The sequence below is a fragment of the Aptenodytes patagonicus genome, chromosome 1 (assembly GCF_965638725.1).
Source record: "Aptenodytes patagonicus chromosome 1, bAptPat1.pri.cur, whole genome shotgun sequence".
NCBI lineage: Eukaryota > Metazoa > Chordata > Aves > Sphenisciformes > Spheniscidae > Aptenodytes > Aptenodytes patagonicus.
The window spans coordinates 119,214,525-119,234,041 of NC_134949.1; the positions used below are offsets into that span (position 1 = coordinate 119,214,525).

Here is a 19,517-nt window from a genome sequence, read left to right on the forward strand (position 1 = left end):
GTGCCTGGAGACCTGGGGTCTTTGTCCCAGGGCGATGGACACAGCTGCTGCTTTCCCATCTGCAGGTTGAATCAGCAGCAAGGCTACGCGTGTGTCCCAGGGATGCATGCATGTGCGCGCACACCCACACATACACACACTCGCAACACTGGCATTGCCAGCTACACAGACCGCCACAGGCAAGGCGCTGCCTTCAACAGCACCCACGTATAACACTGCCTGGGCTCACGTAAAGCATTAAGTATAGACACCTGAGCCTCCTTCCTCCTCTCTGGCTAGTGGAGATTGAAGTTCAGTGGTGAAAGCCCTCACACAACACTCTCTAGATTCACAAGCACATGCACATTCTTGGATCCCGTGAGTACCAGCACAGCCCCTCTGCCCATCTGCTACCCCTGCCCTACTCACCAGCTCGCCCAGCTTGAGGCTTGCTAGTGAGTTACACACACACCTCCAGGCACACCAGGTTTAGGGGAGATACAAACACTGCACACACACCACACACCCCCACTTCCAGAAGCCAGCACCACGAGCCCAGGGGTGCCTACACCCCCAGTGTGACCCCAGTTGCTGGCCCTAAATTTAGTCAAGCCACCCCTTCTGCACCAATAGCTAGCACTCCAGGCACACATGCTTTGAGACTCACCGACACACACTCCCAACATCTGTGGTCCCTCCAACTACGGATGCAGAGACCCTCACTCTCTCCAGTTGCCCACGCCACAGTCCCATCAGTTTGTTTGGAGACTGATGGTCTTTGTCATCATCTCTGTTAGTCCCTGTCTGTCACGTTTGTGTCTCTGTGTTTTTGTTTGTTGCTGCCCCCTTTTCTTGTTATCACTTTTGCATTGAAAAGGTCCTTCATTGGGAAACCTTAATGAAGCAGACTCTCACCTTCCACATACCCTTACAATAACCAGTGTGAAACTGTAAATAAATACATAAGTTACTTAGGAGAATATTTAACCATCTTACTGGTATGTTTTCCATCTGCATTAAGTTATACATTTAAACAGTTAAACTACTGATACTGAATTCAGAATGGTAATTCACAAAATATTGTTGATAACAGGGTCAGAGTCCTGTTTTTAATGGTGGTCTGCTCACTGACGAAAATATTTAAACCTAAAATGAGGGTAGTAATACAGAATCTGTGCCCATCCAACATGGGAATATCTAGTCCCCAACATCTGAAGTTTGATCCAAAGGCCACTGAAGTATGGGAAAATTACTAGTTTCTGTTTCCCCATTATGTTTGTGTAAATCTGGAGAAGGTCTGATGGCATCACTTTGAGAAGTAGATCTAGCCCTTGCTGACTGCTCAAGTTCTTTTGAAGGGAGAATATTAATTTCATGGAGCCTGAATGTGTACCAAACACAATGCTAAAGTCTTCAATTTTCCCTTTTGTGTTCTTTTTTTCCCCCCCCCCCCCCCCCCCCCCTCTAGAGGCTATTCTTAGTTGCAAGCACAAATTTTCAAAAGGGATGAGCTTAAGAATAGAATGGAAGAAAATCCAGTCTCAAGGAGTCTCCTTTGTCTACTACAATGGTGAATTTACAGGTACAGTACTACAAGCTTAGACTGATGGTTTAACATGTCATTCTCTAGCATAGTTATCAATTCTTTCTTGGGGAATAACGTAAGGAAAATGAGTGAAAGAGAATGCTCTTGACTCTCCATACTGAACAGCTGTCCTTTTGAGGAAAAGAATTCTTCCCGGGGGGGGGGGAAAGCATTTCTTAATAAAATCGACAATGATTAGTTACCTTTTTAATGAAGTTAAATATAATAAAACTCAAGAATAAGAAAAATGACACTGCACATTCCTTGACATTTTTCAAAAATGAAATTACATTCAGATATAAACTCCCCAAAACTACTGCAAGCTCTGCACTCCTATCCTACAAAGAAGTTTCTGAAGCCTCCTGTAAAGCTGGAGACTTAGATATGAATAATGCAGCAGGTTTTATATACATAAAATATAAACTCAGCTGTATATTTTAAATTATTCGTATTCTTTTCAGAAGTGGAATTTCTGTTTATATGTTCTGAAAAGGACTTACCTCAGCTTTATGTGTTGAAGAAAACATGGGTCTGTGGTACCTTGTACACAATAAATGAAGGTTGAGAAGTAAAATAAAAGCACAGCTATTTTGCTAGTTTGTAGAGCTTGCAAGGTGTGCTGGTCTTGTTGATAAACTTGTTTTTTTCTGCATATATTTAATTTAGAGAAACACTGGAACTCATGGTTCTGCGTGTGCATGTAACTTTAATTTCATAACAAGCTGTAGAATGAAAAAACCCTCATTGTAAGAAGTCTGATGGCAGTATCTTTGCTAAATCCGTTGTGTTTTTCTTGCCAAGTTAAAACGTCAAATACTTTGCTGTGGTCCCTCTCACAGTTCTTTCTGTAAGGTAATGAAGTTAGTGATTGCCATCCCTCTAGTGGAAAATTATGTCTTTTTTGTCACCTGACTACCGCTATACATGTTTTCTTGAAATAACTGCAGGAAAAAAGCATTCCAACTAGAAAATGTGTGACAGATATAGGCTTTTTGAACTGAGGGGTTTTTTGGACTAAATGGACAAGTTGTGGAAGGTTCTTACTGCCTTGGGACGGGGATTACATATTTCTCCTTGGTAATAACTAACACTGAGCCAATGAGCAATAGTTCATAAATTGTACATGATTTCGGAACAAGCCAATGAGATGTAGACATTTGCTATAAGCAAAGAGCAGAAACCTCTCTGTCTGTTCTCCCTTAAAGGTGATCTTCGAGGCCGAGCAGAGATGCTGAATACAGGAATCCGTATTAGAAATGTGACTAGAAAGGATTCTGGGACCTACCGCTGTGAAATCAGTGCAAAGAGTGAAGAGGGGCAACGCCTGGGAGAGGCTACTATTACTCTCACAGTATTGGGTACAAACTTTATTACTTGGGCTTCTGTAAAGAAATTGTATGATGGTAAGGGGTGTTGAAGATAGGGTTGTCCATATGGTGTGTGACTGCTGGGTTTTTGGGTCGTCTTTGGGCTGGGTTTATAAACACACGTGCGCTTGCACATTCTACAACGTACTTCATAAAAGAGCTTTCCGAAATGCACACTTGCATTAGAAAGGAATATAACTAGGGTTTTGTTGATATAAATGTGGGTTTCAGTTCTCAAAACTTAGCAAGTACGCTGATTTATGTGATGGTGAAGCTTCCATTTCTACTAAAACTGAAGTCACTCAGTAGCTGAGAATCTGGATAAGCTGATCATGGTGTTTGGCACTGGAAAGTCAGCATCTGTCAACACTTATCAAATATTCCTAAGCAGCAGTTCATTCCAATACGCTACAGTCTCCTCCTGTTTTTGGAAGGAGAAACTGCTGCAGTGTCTGCACAATGACAGCCAGTGAGCTAGCAATCTGTGGACTTTATTTACAGGAGAGATGGTGTTGGCTTGGGGGGGTGGTTGTTCTTTGTGGTTTTTTGTTTGTTTTCTTTCCCAGTTGGGGAAAGGAGGGAAAAGTGATTACTGAGCACATTCTTCTTACATTGCTCCTGGTATTTTTCCCAGTGGATGAGTGGTAGAGGTTGGTAGTTTTCTTCTTTTCTCCATATAGGGAGAAAATAAAATATTTGCTTTTGTAGTTTCTATATTGGTTTTTTTCTATACAAAAATAATTGATCTTTTAAAATTATGAATAAAGTCTCAAAGTTCTTCATGAAGGATGATAAATTCATGAACTTCTGATTAGCTCCAACAATGAGGTAACCCCACTTATTTGTTCTTTCTTCCACTCTCTCAACAGCTTTCCTCTTTTAAATGTGGCTTCTTAATTTAAAGTTGAAATCTTAAAGCCAAAAGGGGAGAGAGAGAGAGAGAGAGAGAGTGTGTGTGTGTTGCTCACAAACCTTTTTGGAAGTTAATGTGAATTAATTAGTATTTCACTTGATTTTCTTTATTTTTGCTTTTTATTTTAAAATCATCCAAGAAAAAACTATGAATACTTGTTAAGGTGTCACCTGTGCTTTTAATGTTCCATGCATGCCTCTTCACCCTTAGTTTTCTTCTACATAGCTTCAAGTTACCAAATAAAAAAATTAAGTTCCTTTTCTGTTCATGTAATAAAAATCAGAAGAAACGTTCATCTTCATGGCAGAAGGAACAATCAGTTCTCCTCCATCTGCGTGTGGGAATGTTTGTTTTTAATTTAAACTGAAATTTAGTAGCCAATTGTTTTTGGTCCTCAACCTGGGATTTACACAATGGCTGTTGATGATGGCCAGTCTTGGTAATTCTTTCTGACAATCATTTTTCAAACACCAGTTGACTTCTTTTATTACAAAAAAATCTTTTTCCTCTTCCTCACTTCTGTTTTTAAATACTGGGGCAGGGAATGGGGGAATTGCTGGAATACAGATTCCTTGAGTTATTCCTCCTCTGTCCATGAGCAAGGGGCCCCATACAAGAAACGAGGTGAAACAAACTCTCTGGGGTTGGATGAGGGTGTATAGATTGGAGACAGGATGACGCAGCATGTGGTGGGGGAGGCTGGGCGCAAGCCTCTTCCATTTTTAGCAACTCACAAATCTTACTGCGCTCGCCAGTAGCAGGACTCTGCCTTCAACCCCTTCTCCAGCACCTCATTTCATTAACGCAGTAGTTTCTAAGCATGTACACAAGTGCTCACCTCCTCACCAGTGACTGTCAAACTGTTGTCATATAGACAATACTGATGAGACTGTGTAACAAGTGCAATTTCATTGTCCAGTTGCTCCGACTACTCCGGTATGTGAGGTACCCAGCTCCGCAATGACAGGAACAGTAGTGGAACTGAGCTGTAAGGAGGCTGAGGGATCTCCTCCATCTGAGTACCAGTGGTACAAGAACGGTGTTGCCTTACTGGAAAAGACAGGAACAGGCAGTGCTAGAGCAGCAAACATAACTTACACCATGAATAAAAAGTCTGGCACTCTGGTAAGTGTAATAACCAGCTCTGTCATAACCAACTATCAAGAAGACCAAATTTACTGTTTAGTACAATGATGCACAGGGGTCTTAATCCAAAAATGCGCAAGGTCTTTGTTGGAGATCAATGTCATGCTGAAATATGTGCTAACAAACATAGAAGGTGGTTTCTGCCTCAGACCAATGACAAACCACAGACATCGGGTGATACAGACAAATTGGGCGAGTTGCAAGGCTGCAGTAATGATAAATGAGCAGAATCTAGAAAATACATGACAAATTTCACCTTGTCAGCTAGCTAACTAGTGCCAGGTGAGAATGATCTCTCAGGATGTCAACAGAGTTACATTTGATAGTGCCTTAAAATCTGAAATAGCAACTTCACACACTTCAGTGGGAGTGCAGCACTAAGGGTAGTCCAGAATTTGTGCAATCCAGTGGCATTTACAAGTTCCAGCCCTGTACTTGTGAAGTCAGTGGGAATGAGTCGGGGCTGTAAGCAAGCTTAGTGGTTTTTTGTTTTACTTGCAGTTTGTTTTGTGGTTTTTTTTTCCCCTCAGAACTGGCCATCTCTTTCTCATCCCTCCCCCGTTAGCTGATCCTTCTAAAAAAATTGATAAATACTACTTACGATGCATTGTCAGCTGAGATTTTTCAGAAGTAAAGAGTTGTTCTAGGAACACCCTACTCCTGTGCACGAACGTGGAAACTGAAATGTGACTAAGCATTCAGAGGTGCTGTGGATCTTTCAGTACACTGTGGAAATTAGGTGGACTACTCAAAATTACTAATCACTTCTGAAAATCTTAGTTTTAAAGTATGAGATGTATTAAAGAGAAAACAGTTAACAAGTCTAATGATTAAAAAAAAAAATACAGAGAAACACTGGAACTGACATGAGGTCAGTCTCTGTCCATCTCTTGCCTCCTCATTTTCATTTTTACAGTAATAGTATTTGACAAATAGCGCAGTTTAGCATTTCTCCATTGGAAGAAGAAAGAAAGTGCCATTTCAGGGGTGAGGGGGAACCACAAACTTTGTGTGGGAAATATTTTTTGTAGTACATGATTTTTTTTTTTGGTAACTTTTTGTTGTTGTTTTTTTGGTAAAATGAACAAAATGTCTGATTTCAGGGATTCTGAAGTTAGAGCACGTCTAAGAAAACGCATTTTATTGGAAAGTACTGATCCACTGAAAAAGAATCTCCTTGTAGATACACTCCATCTAGTTAAAATGTCCATCTAAAAGACCCTCTTAGACCAGAAGCTGAAGTTAAGGACCAGGGAATGTGACTAGGGAGCTGAATTATGAGGTCGAACTGGACCAGAATTACTCACTCTTTGTTTTTCTAAACAAAAAAACCTGAAACAAATAAACCCTGTTGACATGTCAACATTTCTATCCCACAGGAAATTCTGAATTTTTTTCCATTCTGATAATGGTTTTGGACTCTGTCTTAACAGCTATTTAACACAGTTACAAAGAATGACACTGGAGAGTATTTCTGTGAAGCCTCCAATGGGATTGGATTATCTCAGAAATGCTCAGTGAAGCGAATGCAAGTTGGTATGTGTCAAAGAAAATAAGGGCGGAAAACAGTCTTGCAATAGGAATTATTTTATTGCATGATGCAACTGAGAAGCTAAGACCAGATTGAATTATACCTTTTTGTTTGATTATGGCATTTTGGGGGAGGAATAATAATAATGAGTTCCTTATACATAGTTGCTGTGGCTACTTAAAGCATTCCTTTCTTACAGCACAAACGTGTATCTCCGCATTTCAGAGAAAAGCAGCTAGTTTGGTACCTTAAAATTATTGCAGTAGCCAGCCTTTAGGTTGCTAAACACTGAACTTCGCAGAACAGCAGTATCCATATGAGAGCCTTAATATTTCAGAATGCTTTTGTGGAAGGTGTACAGGATAATGTGCCAGTCCGCTGGGTTATTTTCTTTATGAAAAGCCTCCCTTTTGAGACGCATTCATGTGACATCTTAATGTAACAGATCAGAAATTTAACTGAATGACTCTTTTATACCTTCCAGAGGAACACTGAAGAAGTCAGCGTACCTTAGAAAAAAAGATAAATAAAAAAAATCCTGCTGCCTGTTTCTTTTTTCTACTTGCACAGTGTAGGTGAAGTGTAACATTGGTTAGCTAATACAGAACTTGGCAAAGGCTGGAGGGGCAGTCTATAATAACTCAAAACGTATGAATGTTTTTGCAAAACATAAAACTAGCTCTTGCAGATGTGATAGGAAAGCAGATGGTAACAAATACTGCACAGAAGTTCATGTCCAAGTATTCCACGAAGCAATTTTCTGGTGCTTTCTTAGAACTTAGCTGAAAGTCACTGTGTCACGGCTTTTAAGGCATTCCTGGTTGATTATGAGCAAGTGTTCCACAAGCTAACAAGATAGAATCCCTCTGTTGTGGAAATACTCGCCAAAGTCCTAAACTGCTGTCAACCAATGCACAAAAATTGCCAGTTTTGGGGGTAAAATTCCCAACCATATATTAATGTATGCTTAAAGTCAGGATCCAAATAAGTAATTGGACATATAACAAAAACCTATGAAAATGTTTCTGCTTGTTGATGTTTTTGTTTTTTCCTAAAATGAATGATTGTCTGAAGCTCGGTGATTACATCAGGAAATGGGCATGGGTCATCACCTTCAAAATAAACATGGCTAGATGTTTCAGTAGCCCAGTGTAGAGTTTAACTTTAGACATCTGGGCTAAAATATTTGTTGGCCTTTATTGTGTTGAATTTTAAAAGCCTTGCTGTTTAAAAATAAAAAAAGCATTGAATCTTAAATAACTCGCCTGAAGAGTTCTTCAGGACCGGGACCTGACATTGCCGTCAGCTGTTTCAGTTATTTTAGGCAAACTAACTATATGAAAACACTTGTTTTAAGGCTTTTAAAGATTTCGAGATATTTTCCCTTAGAGACATATGGCTTGAATAATACTTATTGGGGATAGGTTTAATGAGGAGTGTGTATCCCTTGACCGCTCTTATTCTTTCTTCCTTACTTTTGACCTGAACTAAGCAGTTGAAGTGTATCAAGCACTCCTGTTAATGTGGCTGTGATACAGTAGTGCTTTTGGACTAATTATCTGTATCGAAGTGTTACTAATTAACTATGCAGCTTGGGCCAAAGACCACCTATAGATACAAAAGGTGCCTGTAGTAATTAGGGAAAAAAATCCAGCCAATGGAAATTTTTACAACTTACAACATTGGACTTATGTTTTATAATTACAGATGACCTTAACGTAAGCGGTATCATCGCTGCTGTAGTATTTGTGGCTCTGGTAATGGCATTGTGTGGCCTTGGAGTATTTTATGCCCAAAAAAAGGGCTACTTTACAAGTAAGTAAAATAAAATCACTCCTTCCTTGTGTCAAAAAAAGTCTGTACTTCTGCTGACTGTCAGGTGTCCTCCTTTTCATGAAGGCTCTAACACCACGGTGCTAAAGCTAAAGAGCGTTACAACAGCAACTTTTTTGTGCAGACATTTTTATTCTGCCAACTTCTACTGCAAAAGATACTTCAAGAATGATGTGGAGACATTTGTGCAGTTGCATAAGGCTACCAAACAGCAATCTAGGGAAAGCAACGAGCCGAACCCTGGTTCCTGGAGCCTCTCTACTTTAGTTTTGAGAGGGAATGGCAAAGAAAGGCAATGTTAAAAACAAGCCGTGCAAGTTCACTTTCAGTCTAAAAGGTCTGAGCGGCGGAGTTCTGATGAAGGGGAAACTAAATTACTGGCGCTCTCTTCTGGGTCGTAGTGAAAGTGCACGTGGAGAGAGTTTGCTTTTAAGGATTGCTGCAAAGAGCTCGACACCAAGCAACCCTCTCCGTAGCGTTTACATTAGTGCCTGTAGGGTTCAGCACAGCAGGAAGGGATGCCAAATGTCAGGGTCTGAGAAGGAATGCTGCCTGAAAGTAACAGGCCAACAGAGCTGCTGTTAGAGTTCACTTTCACCTGGAAGTTCATTTACCTCTGAAAGCAACCTAATCTTTTTCTGTTTAAACTCACTACACCAAAAAGAGACTTTTGGTTCAGAAAATCCTCTAGAAACTGAAGAGCTGAATAAGCTATGAATAACTATTTCAAAGAACTTTAAATCAGCTAAGGAAACTGTTCTTGTGCTAATTCTTTTTTTTTTTTCTTTTTCAGAGGAAAGCTCTTCCCAGTAAGTATCTTGATGCAAGTAGTACACAAATCGCTGCAAACTTCATTTATATTTCTGATGATTTAGTAACTGTGATGATTGTTTAAGGCCTTTCTCACATGATTCTTGTACAGTGGCTTTTTTGAACACTGAAATAAACCTGATCCTACACACCAGCTGGTTACCTTATTAGAACCAGTGTGCTGGTCAGAAAATGAATTCAGCATTACTACTGTGATAAATGTGCGGAGATGTGTCTTTTTACACAGTTATGGTTTACAGCCGTAACTCAGCTACAGGCACGCATTTGTCTCCTCTTCAAACTAGACAAAAGATGATGAGAACCACATTGAACTGTCCTCATATCCATGTCTACAGATTATTTCAGGAAATGTTTTGTAAAAATATGACTGGTGGAAACTTTCTGAGGATGTCTGGTCTACTCCTTTGATATGGATTTATTTCATGCACTTAAATTTCTTAGTAGCAAGTCAGAATTCCTCAAGCTATTTTAGTGCTCCCACACAAGGCTAAAATTGTGTGCTTCACCAGAGGCTGGCCTCCAATTTTTTTTTTTTTTCTTTTAACAGTTTATCTTAGCACTTCTAGGTGATAGCAGGTAAAAAAAATAGTAAAGAGAAATACAAATATTACTTTAAAATACTGTGTGATTTATACTGGCCATGAACTAGACAAAAAGCATAGCTGGAAGACTTGACAAGCTAGGGAAGGCAATTTGACAGTGGTTCACGAGATAATGACAGCTATCTAAAAGCATTCAATGGATTTGTTATTGTAACTTTTTTCTAAGAGGGGAAAAAACCCTAAGGATTGCTGGAAATCTGGAAAAATGCATTCATAAATAAGGTTCTCAAAGGGTTAAAACTAACACCAGAAAAGTCGCTATTTAACCTATGTTCCTTTCCTGTTTTGTTAACAGAAAGAAGACCAACTATCAATCTACGAGTGAAAAGGCAAGTATTTTGCATTCAGTAATGTTTAAAAAGTTTTAGATGTCTTCAAAATTCCTTAGATCTGTGATGTTTTTGCACACATACACCCCCATACACACCCCCACCAAACCGTACATGCTACCAATACCTGGAGATACCTTGTCTCTGTTTGCATTTATAGCTTCCTGTTACTCAGTCTCAAGTGCCATAAAACTACAGCACCTTGCTCCATACTTTGCCATTTTTTTCTTTACCCCACTAACCAGATTTTTACCTGGTTGTCTTTTACCTACTTCTTCCTACATTTCCCTGTTCTATTAGCTTCTTCCTTTTCTTTCCCATTTTCATGATTATTTTCCCTCTGTCAGATAAACTAAAGAGGTAACACCATTACGCTATTTGGCAATATCATCTCTATACTGTCCACTTAATGGTGCCATTTCTTGTGAAGACTTCCACTCTGCCTTCCTTGTACATATCAGTTAACCAAGGAAACTAACTCAGACACAGCCCAAGGCAGCCTTGAGAGAAAGCTTGGGCCTTAATTCCTCTAACATTAATGTGGGTCAGAAGGCCTGACTAAACATGGAAGCTAAACTTACTGCTTTTTTCCCCCCTTCCTCACCGAGAGGGCTCAAGGGCTTTAACTGCACATACATTGCTCCAGCTTTTCAGATTGGTGCAAAAAGAATGGAGCTCCAACTAAGAGCAACTTAATTTCACTATCTGTAGCTTAAGGCTACATTAGTAGCCTTAAAAGTTCACTGAACGCCACCCATTTCTTTCATCAAAACAGAATGTACTAAATGGCATAAGCTTGTTCCTTCACCTAGTATGTATATAAGAAACTTACTGAGGCCAACTACCTGGTTGCTCTGAGTGGGAAGGAGCAAACTCTGAAGAGCTGTGCTATCTGTTTATCAATATTAATGCACTTAGAATCAGATGCTCAACAGAGCTGTTGTGATACTTGTTGTTTTTAATAGGTTATTACTTCTGTTCTGTATAGCAGCGCATTCTACAGACTTCCCTTTCCAGAAAAGAGTAAACGTTAACTAACAGTGCTTCAGGCATGCTTCTCTTTAATCTCGATGCCTTAGTTTCTTCTGAAATGTACACTAAATGTTAATCTGGTTAAAATCTTTGAACTATTACTTATGTAACCTTGTTTCCTTCATTTAGGATTTCAAGCATACCAAGTCCTTTGTTATTTAGAAGATTTCAGCCTCTGTGAGGGACATCAAATGACTACTTGTTATACAAAAGTATCAAAGGGATCTTTTGACCTCTACTCTGTAAATACTGTTTCCACATACTACATGCTGAAAATAGAAACTGCCAATGTTTAGATCTAGTCAACCTAACTGTCTGTGATTGCTGTTTAAAAACACAAACCCCCAAAAACCTTAACTTAAAGATAGAACTAAATTGAATATACAAGTCAATTTGTGTGAAGACTTCTCACTTTGTTCATGTATACACGCAGCGATGCAGGATTCACTCCTACAGCTTGGAACAATCTATTCAAGTAACTTTCATGGATGACCTTGCTACCACTACTTCTACTACTTATGTCTCCACCATTGTCAAGGGCTCAAACTCTCCTGCAATTCTGACTTATTAGTACCTTGACATTGTATTAGATTTGGCAAAGCTAAGTGCGTAAGTAGTCGTGCAGACTTAAACTCACTATCCTGACAGAATAAGGCTTCCTGTAATTGAGGCTTAAACAGTGTTTTATTGTCCAATATAAAATGCCTACAGCTTCTCTTCCCCAAGGAAGTATCTCTCTCTCTCTCTCTCTCTGTAGACTGCATATGTAATTTCATTCTGAAGAAAAATCATGCCAGTACAAGTCAAGCTGTAGTATCTGGACCCTAACTGTTGAAGCGTCACAAATAAATAGTTCCTCAGAACCTGAAGTGTTTGTGTCAATAGTTCATTTACAGAAATTTAAATCTCACAATCTCATTAACAGGTTTCAGTTGCTTCTATAAGAGTAACACTTCATCACTTGTGTGTTCACTGATGCAGTGTAGTATTAGCGTGTTTGTGCCTATGCTTTTGGCTGTGCAGGTACCGTAGGGCTTTGCTACAGATTAGTGTTCATGGGGTTTTTTTCTGCAGAAGCTTTTTGGATGTGACAAACTCAGAAAAACAAGTAGTTCCTTCTTGGTGGATCACTACCGATGTTACAACTTCTCAGCACTAAAATGTAGGCTGGCAAAGGAGTTTTGCAGTTAGCACTGAGAAACGCTACTCACTCAGATGCCTCAGTCACTTGAAGAGTTGATGATCATAGCTAACTATGCTCACCATACAGTTAAGAACTTATTCACGCTTCTGAAATCAAACTGGAACACTGCATTTATTAAGTTACAACTGGTGCCACGTTCAGCAACTCCATTGATGTACACTGCTGTTTGGTGTACAACCTGCAGAGATCACTTTGGAGTCTCCTCAAAGTTGGGCTCTAAAGGAGGAAGGGGAGAGAGAGAAGAGTCGTATTAGTCTCTTTTTATTCCAGCCTCAAACACCACAATTCATCTGTTATTCAAACATTAAGTTGGCAAGCTAAAGCAAGCTCTTGTACACTGCAGTCTACACCACCGCTTACTTTGGTTGTTTCGGGGTGTGATTGGATGTGGGCAGCACTAATGACTAAACTATGCTGGAGACAGGTCTTTTCCACTCTAGAGGAGTTATGCATAAGGTTTAAGACAGACACACACCTCAGTAACATTCTGCTAAAACAGCTTTTAGCAACACCTGGGGTAGGGGAGAAGGCAGCAGAGAAACTGAAGAAGTCAACCAGAACGTTACTGGACACGACACTAGTATTTCCAACATAGCTCTGATACAAGAACAAGTAACCAAGCTCTTCTTTCCTCTTCATTAGTCTCTTATAGCTGATTAACAGAATGGGGTGCACAATCTCAACTCCACTCAGCAAAAGATATTCTCCATATACAAGCACTGAGGAAGGAGTTCTTGATGTCAAAGGTGCAAACTCAGAAGGGTTAGGGCTTTTGACTGGTGGGCTATTAAAGCCTGTTCTCCTTGCTACAAAGAGTCTGAGAGGTAAGGCTCAGCTTATAGTAATCTTCACCAAGACAAAAAAATGAGTTTCTACCCATCTAGCCACTTAGTTTTGAAAACTTGTTGAAATTAGATTAAGGATAGGCAACAGTGGTAAAAGAACACGGTCTCCCCCCCATCTTTGTTTTGTTCCTGTGGTCACACAAATTTTGTTTCATTATGAAAAAAATCCTAAATTTTAATATGTATTGTTTCACATATTACATAGAAATAAAACTGAATATAAAGAAACCACATCCCTAAAACTGGGGGGGGGGGGGGGGGGGGGGGGGAGAGAAACACCATAGATCCTGCTTTACAGATGCTCTGTTTTATTTGCACCAGTAACAATTTGACACCAAATTCTTCCTTAATCCAACTGAAATACCACCAAAAAACAAAACGTTTTTAGGTGTGTTCCTAGTCTAAATTAGAATTTCCAGTTAGTCTGATCAGAATTACAAGTCACTGACTACAGTGGCTTGACCTTGGCTGGCTGCCAGATGCCCACTAAGCCTCACGCTCCCTCGCTCTTTCCCTCCCTCCCTCCACAGGAGGGTTGAGAATAGAGACAGCATTTTTAACCTCTTTTTTAAAGATGTTGTCACAGAGGCGTCACCAGCATCGCTGACTGGCTCAGCCGTGTCCTGCAGTGGGTCCATTTTGGAGCCGGCTGGAACTGGCTCTGTCCAGAGTGTGGACACCCCCTGGCCTCTCCTGATAGGGGCCACCCTTGCAGCCCCCCGCTACCAAAACCTTGTCACGTAAACCAAATACACTGGCAGGTTCAAAAGATTGCTGAATCCCAGCTACCAGCTGCTTACAGCTTACGAGAAAGACAGCTTACCCCCCGCAAAACCTGACTTCAGCTAAAACTGCTTGTCAGCAATGAAGACTTTGAGCTGTACTTACATAAGCAAGCAAAAGAAACAAAGAACTATAGAAATGAGCCTGTCCATAAAAAAAAATTAAGTTGCCTTTATGTCCTAAGGCAGACAGAGTCTGTGCAGTTTCTTTGCATTCTCACTAAACCGATCGTCACAAGCGTTCTTCTTGTCATCGTCAATCTGGGTAATATGACAACATGCTAACACAAACTTAGAGCAGTTAAGCAGAAGTCATAGCCAAATAACTGAAGGAAAAGGTTTAATATAATTTAGTCACAAAGTAATCATATGTAACAAAGTTAAGTTCTATGTTCATTTTCTGAAATCACCGACTTTCCAGATGAGCTTACAAAATTTACAAATTGCAGTTTAGATGACGTAGACAACTGGTTTTCAAATTATAGTCTGCTGACCTCTTTGGGAGGATGAGAGAAAAAAAAAATAGAACAGTAGGCCCTGGGCTATTTCTATTTCTATTTGGGCTATTTCTTTAGGGTCTGTGAAGAGTAATTAAGATAGCCTGATCTGACTGCAAGTTTTGTTAAGCATCAGTGTAAGTCAGTACACATCTCTACTGGAAAAGGCAAACAATCAGCAAAAGGAGTCAGATGGAATCAGACGTGAACTGTGCGAAAGTAAGGAGATTCATCTTACATGAAATTAATGGTCCAAATAAAAACTAAATGGGCATTAATTAAGAAAACCGGTCAGTGAACATGTCCTTACTTGCAATTAGAAATTCAGTAAGATTGTTAACTCACCCTCAAATTTAAATTCTGGAAACTTGGTTAGATCTCCCTCACCATACGCCCGTTGAAGTCTAGCCAGGGATTCATTCATGTCTTTCTGAAACTCGGGGCCTGCATCAACAGGCCCTCCAGCTTGCCTAAAAAACATTAAAAGTTCTGATTAACAGTTCAGTTCTGAAATTTCATGTGGAAGTTCTACATTTTCATGGCCATTTATGAACTAAAAACCTTTTTGACAACCAACTAAAGCAAACCATGTAAAACATTTCCAAAAGTCGAGATACGACACACCTTAGGGCCTACTTACCTTACACATAAACAAGGTTCTCAGGGTAAAGTACAGGCTTTCTACCATCAATGATGAAAATCCAAGCTACAGAGGTAGCCTTCTGAGACATAAAACTACTGAGCATAGTAGTTTTATAGAAAGTTTTATAGTAGTTTATAGAAAGCCTGAGTATCCAGGCTTTCAGGGCTCTTAGTTTCACTTGTTGCAGGTGTGATTTCCTAACAAAGTTGTGACTTGTACCTCTGCTATTCCTGAATTGGCGATCTTGGTTAGTAAAGCTTAACGTGTTTTGAATACTAAACAAGCAAAAAAACCCAAGAGACAGGGCGCCTTGCATTCATATAGATTCAGACAGGAATTTCTTGGGATACAAATATAAAATAATTAAAATAGTAATTCTTTAGATTACCAGTGCTCAGTTGTACCAACGCAGATATCACCTGTGATTGGTAAAGCCACCAAAAATATGCCTCCCTACACAGGCTAGTTTGTAGGTGTGGAAACACACATCTTCCTCCAGTAGAACTAACAAGTGGCTTATTTCCTTCCCAAGGATAATTCCCAAGAATAAATTACACAGAATTACTGTAGTTTTAGTTTCCTGTTAGGTAGTTCGTTCAAACATTACAAGAATCTAAGATTCCATTTGAATGAACTGCTTACTAGCTTAAGATGTTTAATGAATCAGCCTTATAGTTCCGTTAATTCTCAATTGCTTTTGGAAGCTATTTCCATTCAGCTTCTGGAAACAAGACTGAAGAACAGCTGTTTTCCCCAGACAAAAAAAAAAGGGGCTTTTTTTTTTTTTTTCTATTTACAGAGCACACAGATGGGTAAAAATTAACATACTGGTGTGTTCACATAGCGTGCACAAAAGCTTAACTGAGTGCCTTAACTCCCCAAGAAGAATGACATCAGCTTTACTACTTTTTTTTTTTTTTTAAAGAGGAAAAAATGGACATTTTCTGTCAGGTATGCAAGAACAAGCCTTCTGACTTGTGACACTATCAGTAAGTGCTGCAGGAAAGCATACCTTAAGTATTTAGAGACCAACCTACAAAGCTAGCATATTTTAGCATTTGTCAAAATCAACATTCTTCCCCCTTTTGCCATCAGCCTTAAAATAATTTCCTTTACTTACTTGCTCTTTGTGTTGTACTCTCTGATCTTGTCCAAGAAGAGCTTCTGAACTGGATCGAGCTCTTTTGTCTTGTTAAAGACAACAGCAGAAAGCCCTATGTTTCTGCGCAAGTGAATGGAAACAGCAGAGCGAAAAATGGAAGAAAGTCGCAGAATCTGTTGCAGAATCATGATGACACTAATGTTTTAGCTAAAAAAAAAAAAAAAAAGCCAAAACAGAAACAGGGAATTAGCTGGCTCTTTCCACAATGTAAATGCATACAGAAGCAAAAAATTTAGATCAGAGATGAGCTTTAAACCAGAAGCAACATTTAAACCCGCACGCACGCTGGGGTGAGAGCTCAAGCAGCCGCCGAGCCCAAAGAGCACCGTGCCACCCAGCACGCTGCTACTCCTCCCGTTCAACTGCGCACTGCCAACGACTTTGCCCGCGCCACCACCGAGACAAACAGGGAATTTCAGGTTTTGTCTCGTTTGAAGAAAAAGTAACAATTTTATCCCAGCCAAAGCCAGCAGCAGCATCGGCCGCCGGCCCTACCGCTCCCCCCCGCCTCTGCCTCCACCTCACCCGCCCCGGGAACCCCCCGCAGGCGGCGGGGCCGGGAGGAGCCGTCAGCCCCAGGGCCCGGACGCCCCAAGCGCAAACCGAGGGAGGAGGAGGAGGAGGAGGAGCCGCCCCCCGGCACCCACCGGCGCCGCGGGGTCGCCCCGGCCCAGCTCCAGTCACCTTGGGAGAGCCGCCGCCACCGCCGCCCCGGGTCCGCCCCGCCCCGCCTCCCCGCGCAATGCACGCCGGGAAGCCGCCCCGGCCGCGCGACCCGGCGCCGCCGCAGCGCTGAGCCCCGCGGCCGCGCACACAGGCTCCCCGGGGCGGCGGCGCCCGCCTCCCCGCACGGCCCCGCTCAGCCGCCAACCGCGGGGAGAGGGAGCACGGAAAGAGCCCGCCACCGACGGCTACCGCCGGAAGTGGGCGATACGCTTCCGGGTGAGGGGAAACGGTTGGGAGCGACAGGCGCCACCAGCCCCGCCCCCCGCCCGCGGATTGGCGGCGCGCGGGGGCCGCCGGGAGCTGTAGTTCCCGCCCCTGCGCGGGCGGTGGCGGTGTCGGCGCGCCCTCCCCGCCCGGGCCCGCGCTGGGCTGCGCTGCCCAATCCCGAGTGCGCGACGGCCTCCTCAGGGCGGCGGCGGCGGGACCCGCCGGAGCTCGAGGGCCGCGGCCGGCGGGAGGTGTCGTGCGGCCGCTCCGCTCGGGGCCGGGGCGGCGGACGGCGGACGGCGGCGGCGGGTGAGCGCGGCGCGGCCCGGCGGCCCGGCCCGTGTTTTGTTTCCGTTTCTCCCCGGCGCCGCGAGCCTCATTTCCGTTTCGGGTTCAAACAACGACGAGGCGCCGCGGGGAGGAGGAGGGGGGAAGCGGGCGGGGTGGCGGGGGGAGAACCGGTGCCTGCGGGGAGGAGCGGTCTCGCCCGGCCGCGGGTCTGCGCCGGCCGCTGGCCTGGCTGGCGGCGCCGCCCGCCCGCGGGAGGGCCCGTGGCGGCGGCCCTGCGGCCGGAGGAGCGGGCTGGGGCGCCCCGTCCCGAGGGGCTTCGGCGCCTCCGGGTCGGGTCGCCGGCAGCCCCGCCAGCGGGAAATGGAGCCGGCGGCGATCGGCTGCGGCGGGGCGCGGGGAAGGGCCCCGCGGGTAGCGCGGGGGCGCGGGGGGCGGGCGGAGGGTGAGGTCCTCCCGCAGCAGGTCCCGCGGTCGCGGCTGGGGGCGAGTCAGGCAGCCCGGGCCGAGGTCCGCGAGTCCTCTCCGGAGCGTAAAAACTTAACCCGCTTGTAAAAACTTGTTTGGGGTGAAAACTAAGAGGGTATTTGGCATCTTACTTCCTTTGCTTCCTGGTGTTCGGCCAGGTACGTGCTGCACAACCACTTCTCCCGGTTCGGATTTATTTTCTGACTTCTGACTGTTGATAAGGAAGGAGAACACTTGAAATCTGGCATGACTCCACCCCGTTTAGCGGTCCGCTGTCTTTGTCTTAAATCCCAACTGGCGGATAACTTGCAAAAGCTGATCTGTAAAGGACAGGTTGTCTGTTTGCGTTGGTCTTCACCAATTCGAATGATAAGGGGGGTGGGTAGTACCAAATGTCCCACAAACAGCTGAACCACCAGAGCATCTCGGGAGCACAAATATCTCCAGTGATTGGGCTTCAGTGTCACTTGATAATGCATGTGGGCTCCAGTAGTTGCCCCCGCTTCACAATTGCTTGGTGGGATAACAAATGCCAATTACAGTAGTACAGTTTGTGCCTCTGTCGTGATGGGCTTGTTACTTGCTTAATTCCTTGTGTTCCAGGGAAAAGAAAAGATAGATCTTAACAGAACAATAGGTTTTCTCCCCTGATTGCAAATGCCAAACTGTAAAAGGTACTGGTGTTGTGCAGGGAAAAAAAGGCTCTGTTAACGGGTGCCTTCTCTTACATTAGTGGAGGTCTGCGTTGGGCATTATGGTCAGATTCCTTCTTGGATAACACGTTAAGTCTTAGGGCTTTTTAGGTTGAAGGAAAAATCAAAACAAACAGAAGGCTGTAACTTCCACAAATCAAGCACAGTTTTATATGTTCCTCCAAATAAATGCTGCTGTTGTGGTATTCCTACCACATTGACCCTCCTAGCAAACCAGGCTGTTTGAGTTTTCTTGTTTCTCAGTAGCCCTCAGGGAAGGCTCAGGAAGCTTAGTCCCATCTGAACCTATGTACTCTTTCAATCTCTGCATCGTCCTGTAGCAACAAATTTTGCTAGACTTCGTGTGAAATGTTTATATCGTCAGGAGTCTCTATTCTAGCATAGGAAAGAGTGAATAATTTTCCCCATCAGGTTTCTCTGAACTGTTAATGACTCTACATGTATTCATAATGTTATTCTTCCTCTTTCCACCCGTCATCTCCCTTTCTTGCATCTGTGCTCAATGGAACCATCTTTCTTTCTCTTTCTGTATCTGCTGTCTGTGCCTGTGCTCCCCTCTCCTGCCTCCCCAGGGTAACCAGAAATGTAGTAGAGCCTGCGAGATGCAACTGCAAACCGCCTTTGAAGAGTGAGTGAACAGTGACTAGTCCAACTGCCAATTTGGAGTCCAATCAATAAGGACTTTAAATTGTCTTACCTAATTCTATACAGTTACTGCGCTGTTACAGTATTTACTCACAGCGTGTCACTTTGCGTTTACCAATATTGAATATTTTCTGCCAGAAATGATTCAAGATGGTGAGTTCTTTCTGCAGGTCTGCACAGTTTTCTCAA

At 42.8% G+C, this 19,517-nt stretch overlaps 3 protein-coding genes across 6 annotated transcripts in view; 2 read left to right on the forward strand and 1 right to left on the reverse strand.

Moving 5' to 3' along the window:
• JAM2 (junctional adhesion molecule 2) overlaps positions 1-12,017 on the forward strand; it is a 40,635-nt gene extending 28,618 nt beyond the window's left edge. The window contains exons 3-10 of the mRNA XM_076352348.1: positions 1,448-1,561; positions 2,770-2,922; positions 4,764-4,969; positions 6,424-6,526; positions 8,229-8,336; positions 9,148-9,163; positions 10,083-10,116; positions 11,278-12,017. Of these exons, the coding sequence (XP_076208463.1) occupies positions 1,448-1,561; positions 2,770-2,922; positions 4,764-4,969; positions 6,424-6,526; positions 8,229-8,336; positions 9,148-9,163; positions 10,083-10,116; positions 11,278-11,310 (767 nt within the window). The 3' untranslated portion in view covers positions 11,311-12,017. The remainder of the gene's footprint in view (positions 1-1,447; positions 1,562-2,769; positions 2,923-4,763; positions 4,970-6,423; positions 6,527-8,228; positions 8,337-9,147; positions 9,164-10,082; positions 10,117-11,277) is intronic.
• A 427-nt stretch (positions 12,018-12,444) lies between these two features.
• ATP5PF (ATP synthase peripheral stalk subunit F6) lies at positions 12,445-17,035 on the reverse strand. 2 transcript variants are annotated; one of them, XM_076352370.1, is made up of 4 exons: positions 16,966-17,035; positions 16,240-16,428; positions 14,822-14,946; positions 12,445-12,568 (listed from the first exon to the last, which is right to left on the reverse strand). In XM_076352370.1, the coding sequence occupies exons 2-4, from the start codon at positions 16,407-16,409 to the stop codon at positions 12,540-12,542; spliced, it is 324 nt and encodes a 107-aa protein (XP_076208485.1). In that variant the 5' UTR covers positions 16,410-16,428; positions 16,966-17,035; the 3' UTR covers positions 12,445-12,539. The 2 variants fall into 2 exon arrangements, with proteins under 2 accessions (XP_076208485.1, XP_076208475.1); XM_076352360.1 differs by having other exon boundaries at positions 16,929-17,006.
• A 340-nt stretch (positions 17,036-17,375) lies between these two features.
• Positions 17,376-19,517, forward strand: part of GABPA (GA binding protein transcription factor subunit alpha) — a 28,407-nt gene continuing 26,265 nt past the window's right edge. Inside the window, exon 1 of one of the 3 annotated variants that reach the window (XM_076352386.1) lies at positions 17,376-17,523. The gene's annotated coding sequence lies outside the window, so the exon portion shown is untranslated. Of the gene's footprint in view, positions 17,524-17,977; positions 18,129-18,154; positions 19,312-19,517 lie in introns of those variants that run through there. The other 2 variants (XM_076352394.1, XM_076352403.1) reach the window with 2 other exon arrangements.

Coding starts and splice junctions, on each gene's coding strand:
- ATP5PF (XM_076352370.1), bottom strand. CDS start 16,409: ATGATTCTGCAACAGATTCTGCGACTTTCTTCCATTTTTCGCTCTGCT. Junction 14,947..16,239: donor GAGTACAACACAAAGAGCAA/GTAAGTAAAGGA, acceptor AATGTTTTTTAG/GCAAGCTGGAGGGCCTGTTG. Junction 12,569..14,821: donor TCCAGAATTTAAATTTGAGG/GTGAGTTAACAA, acceptor TTCCTCCTTTAG/AGCCCAACTTTGAGGAGACT.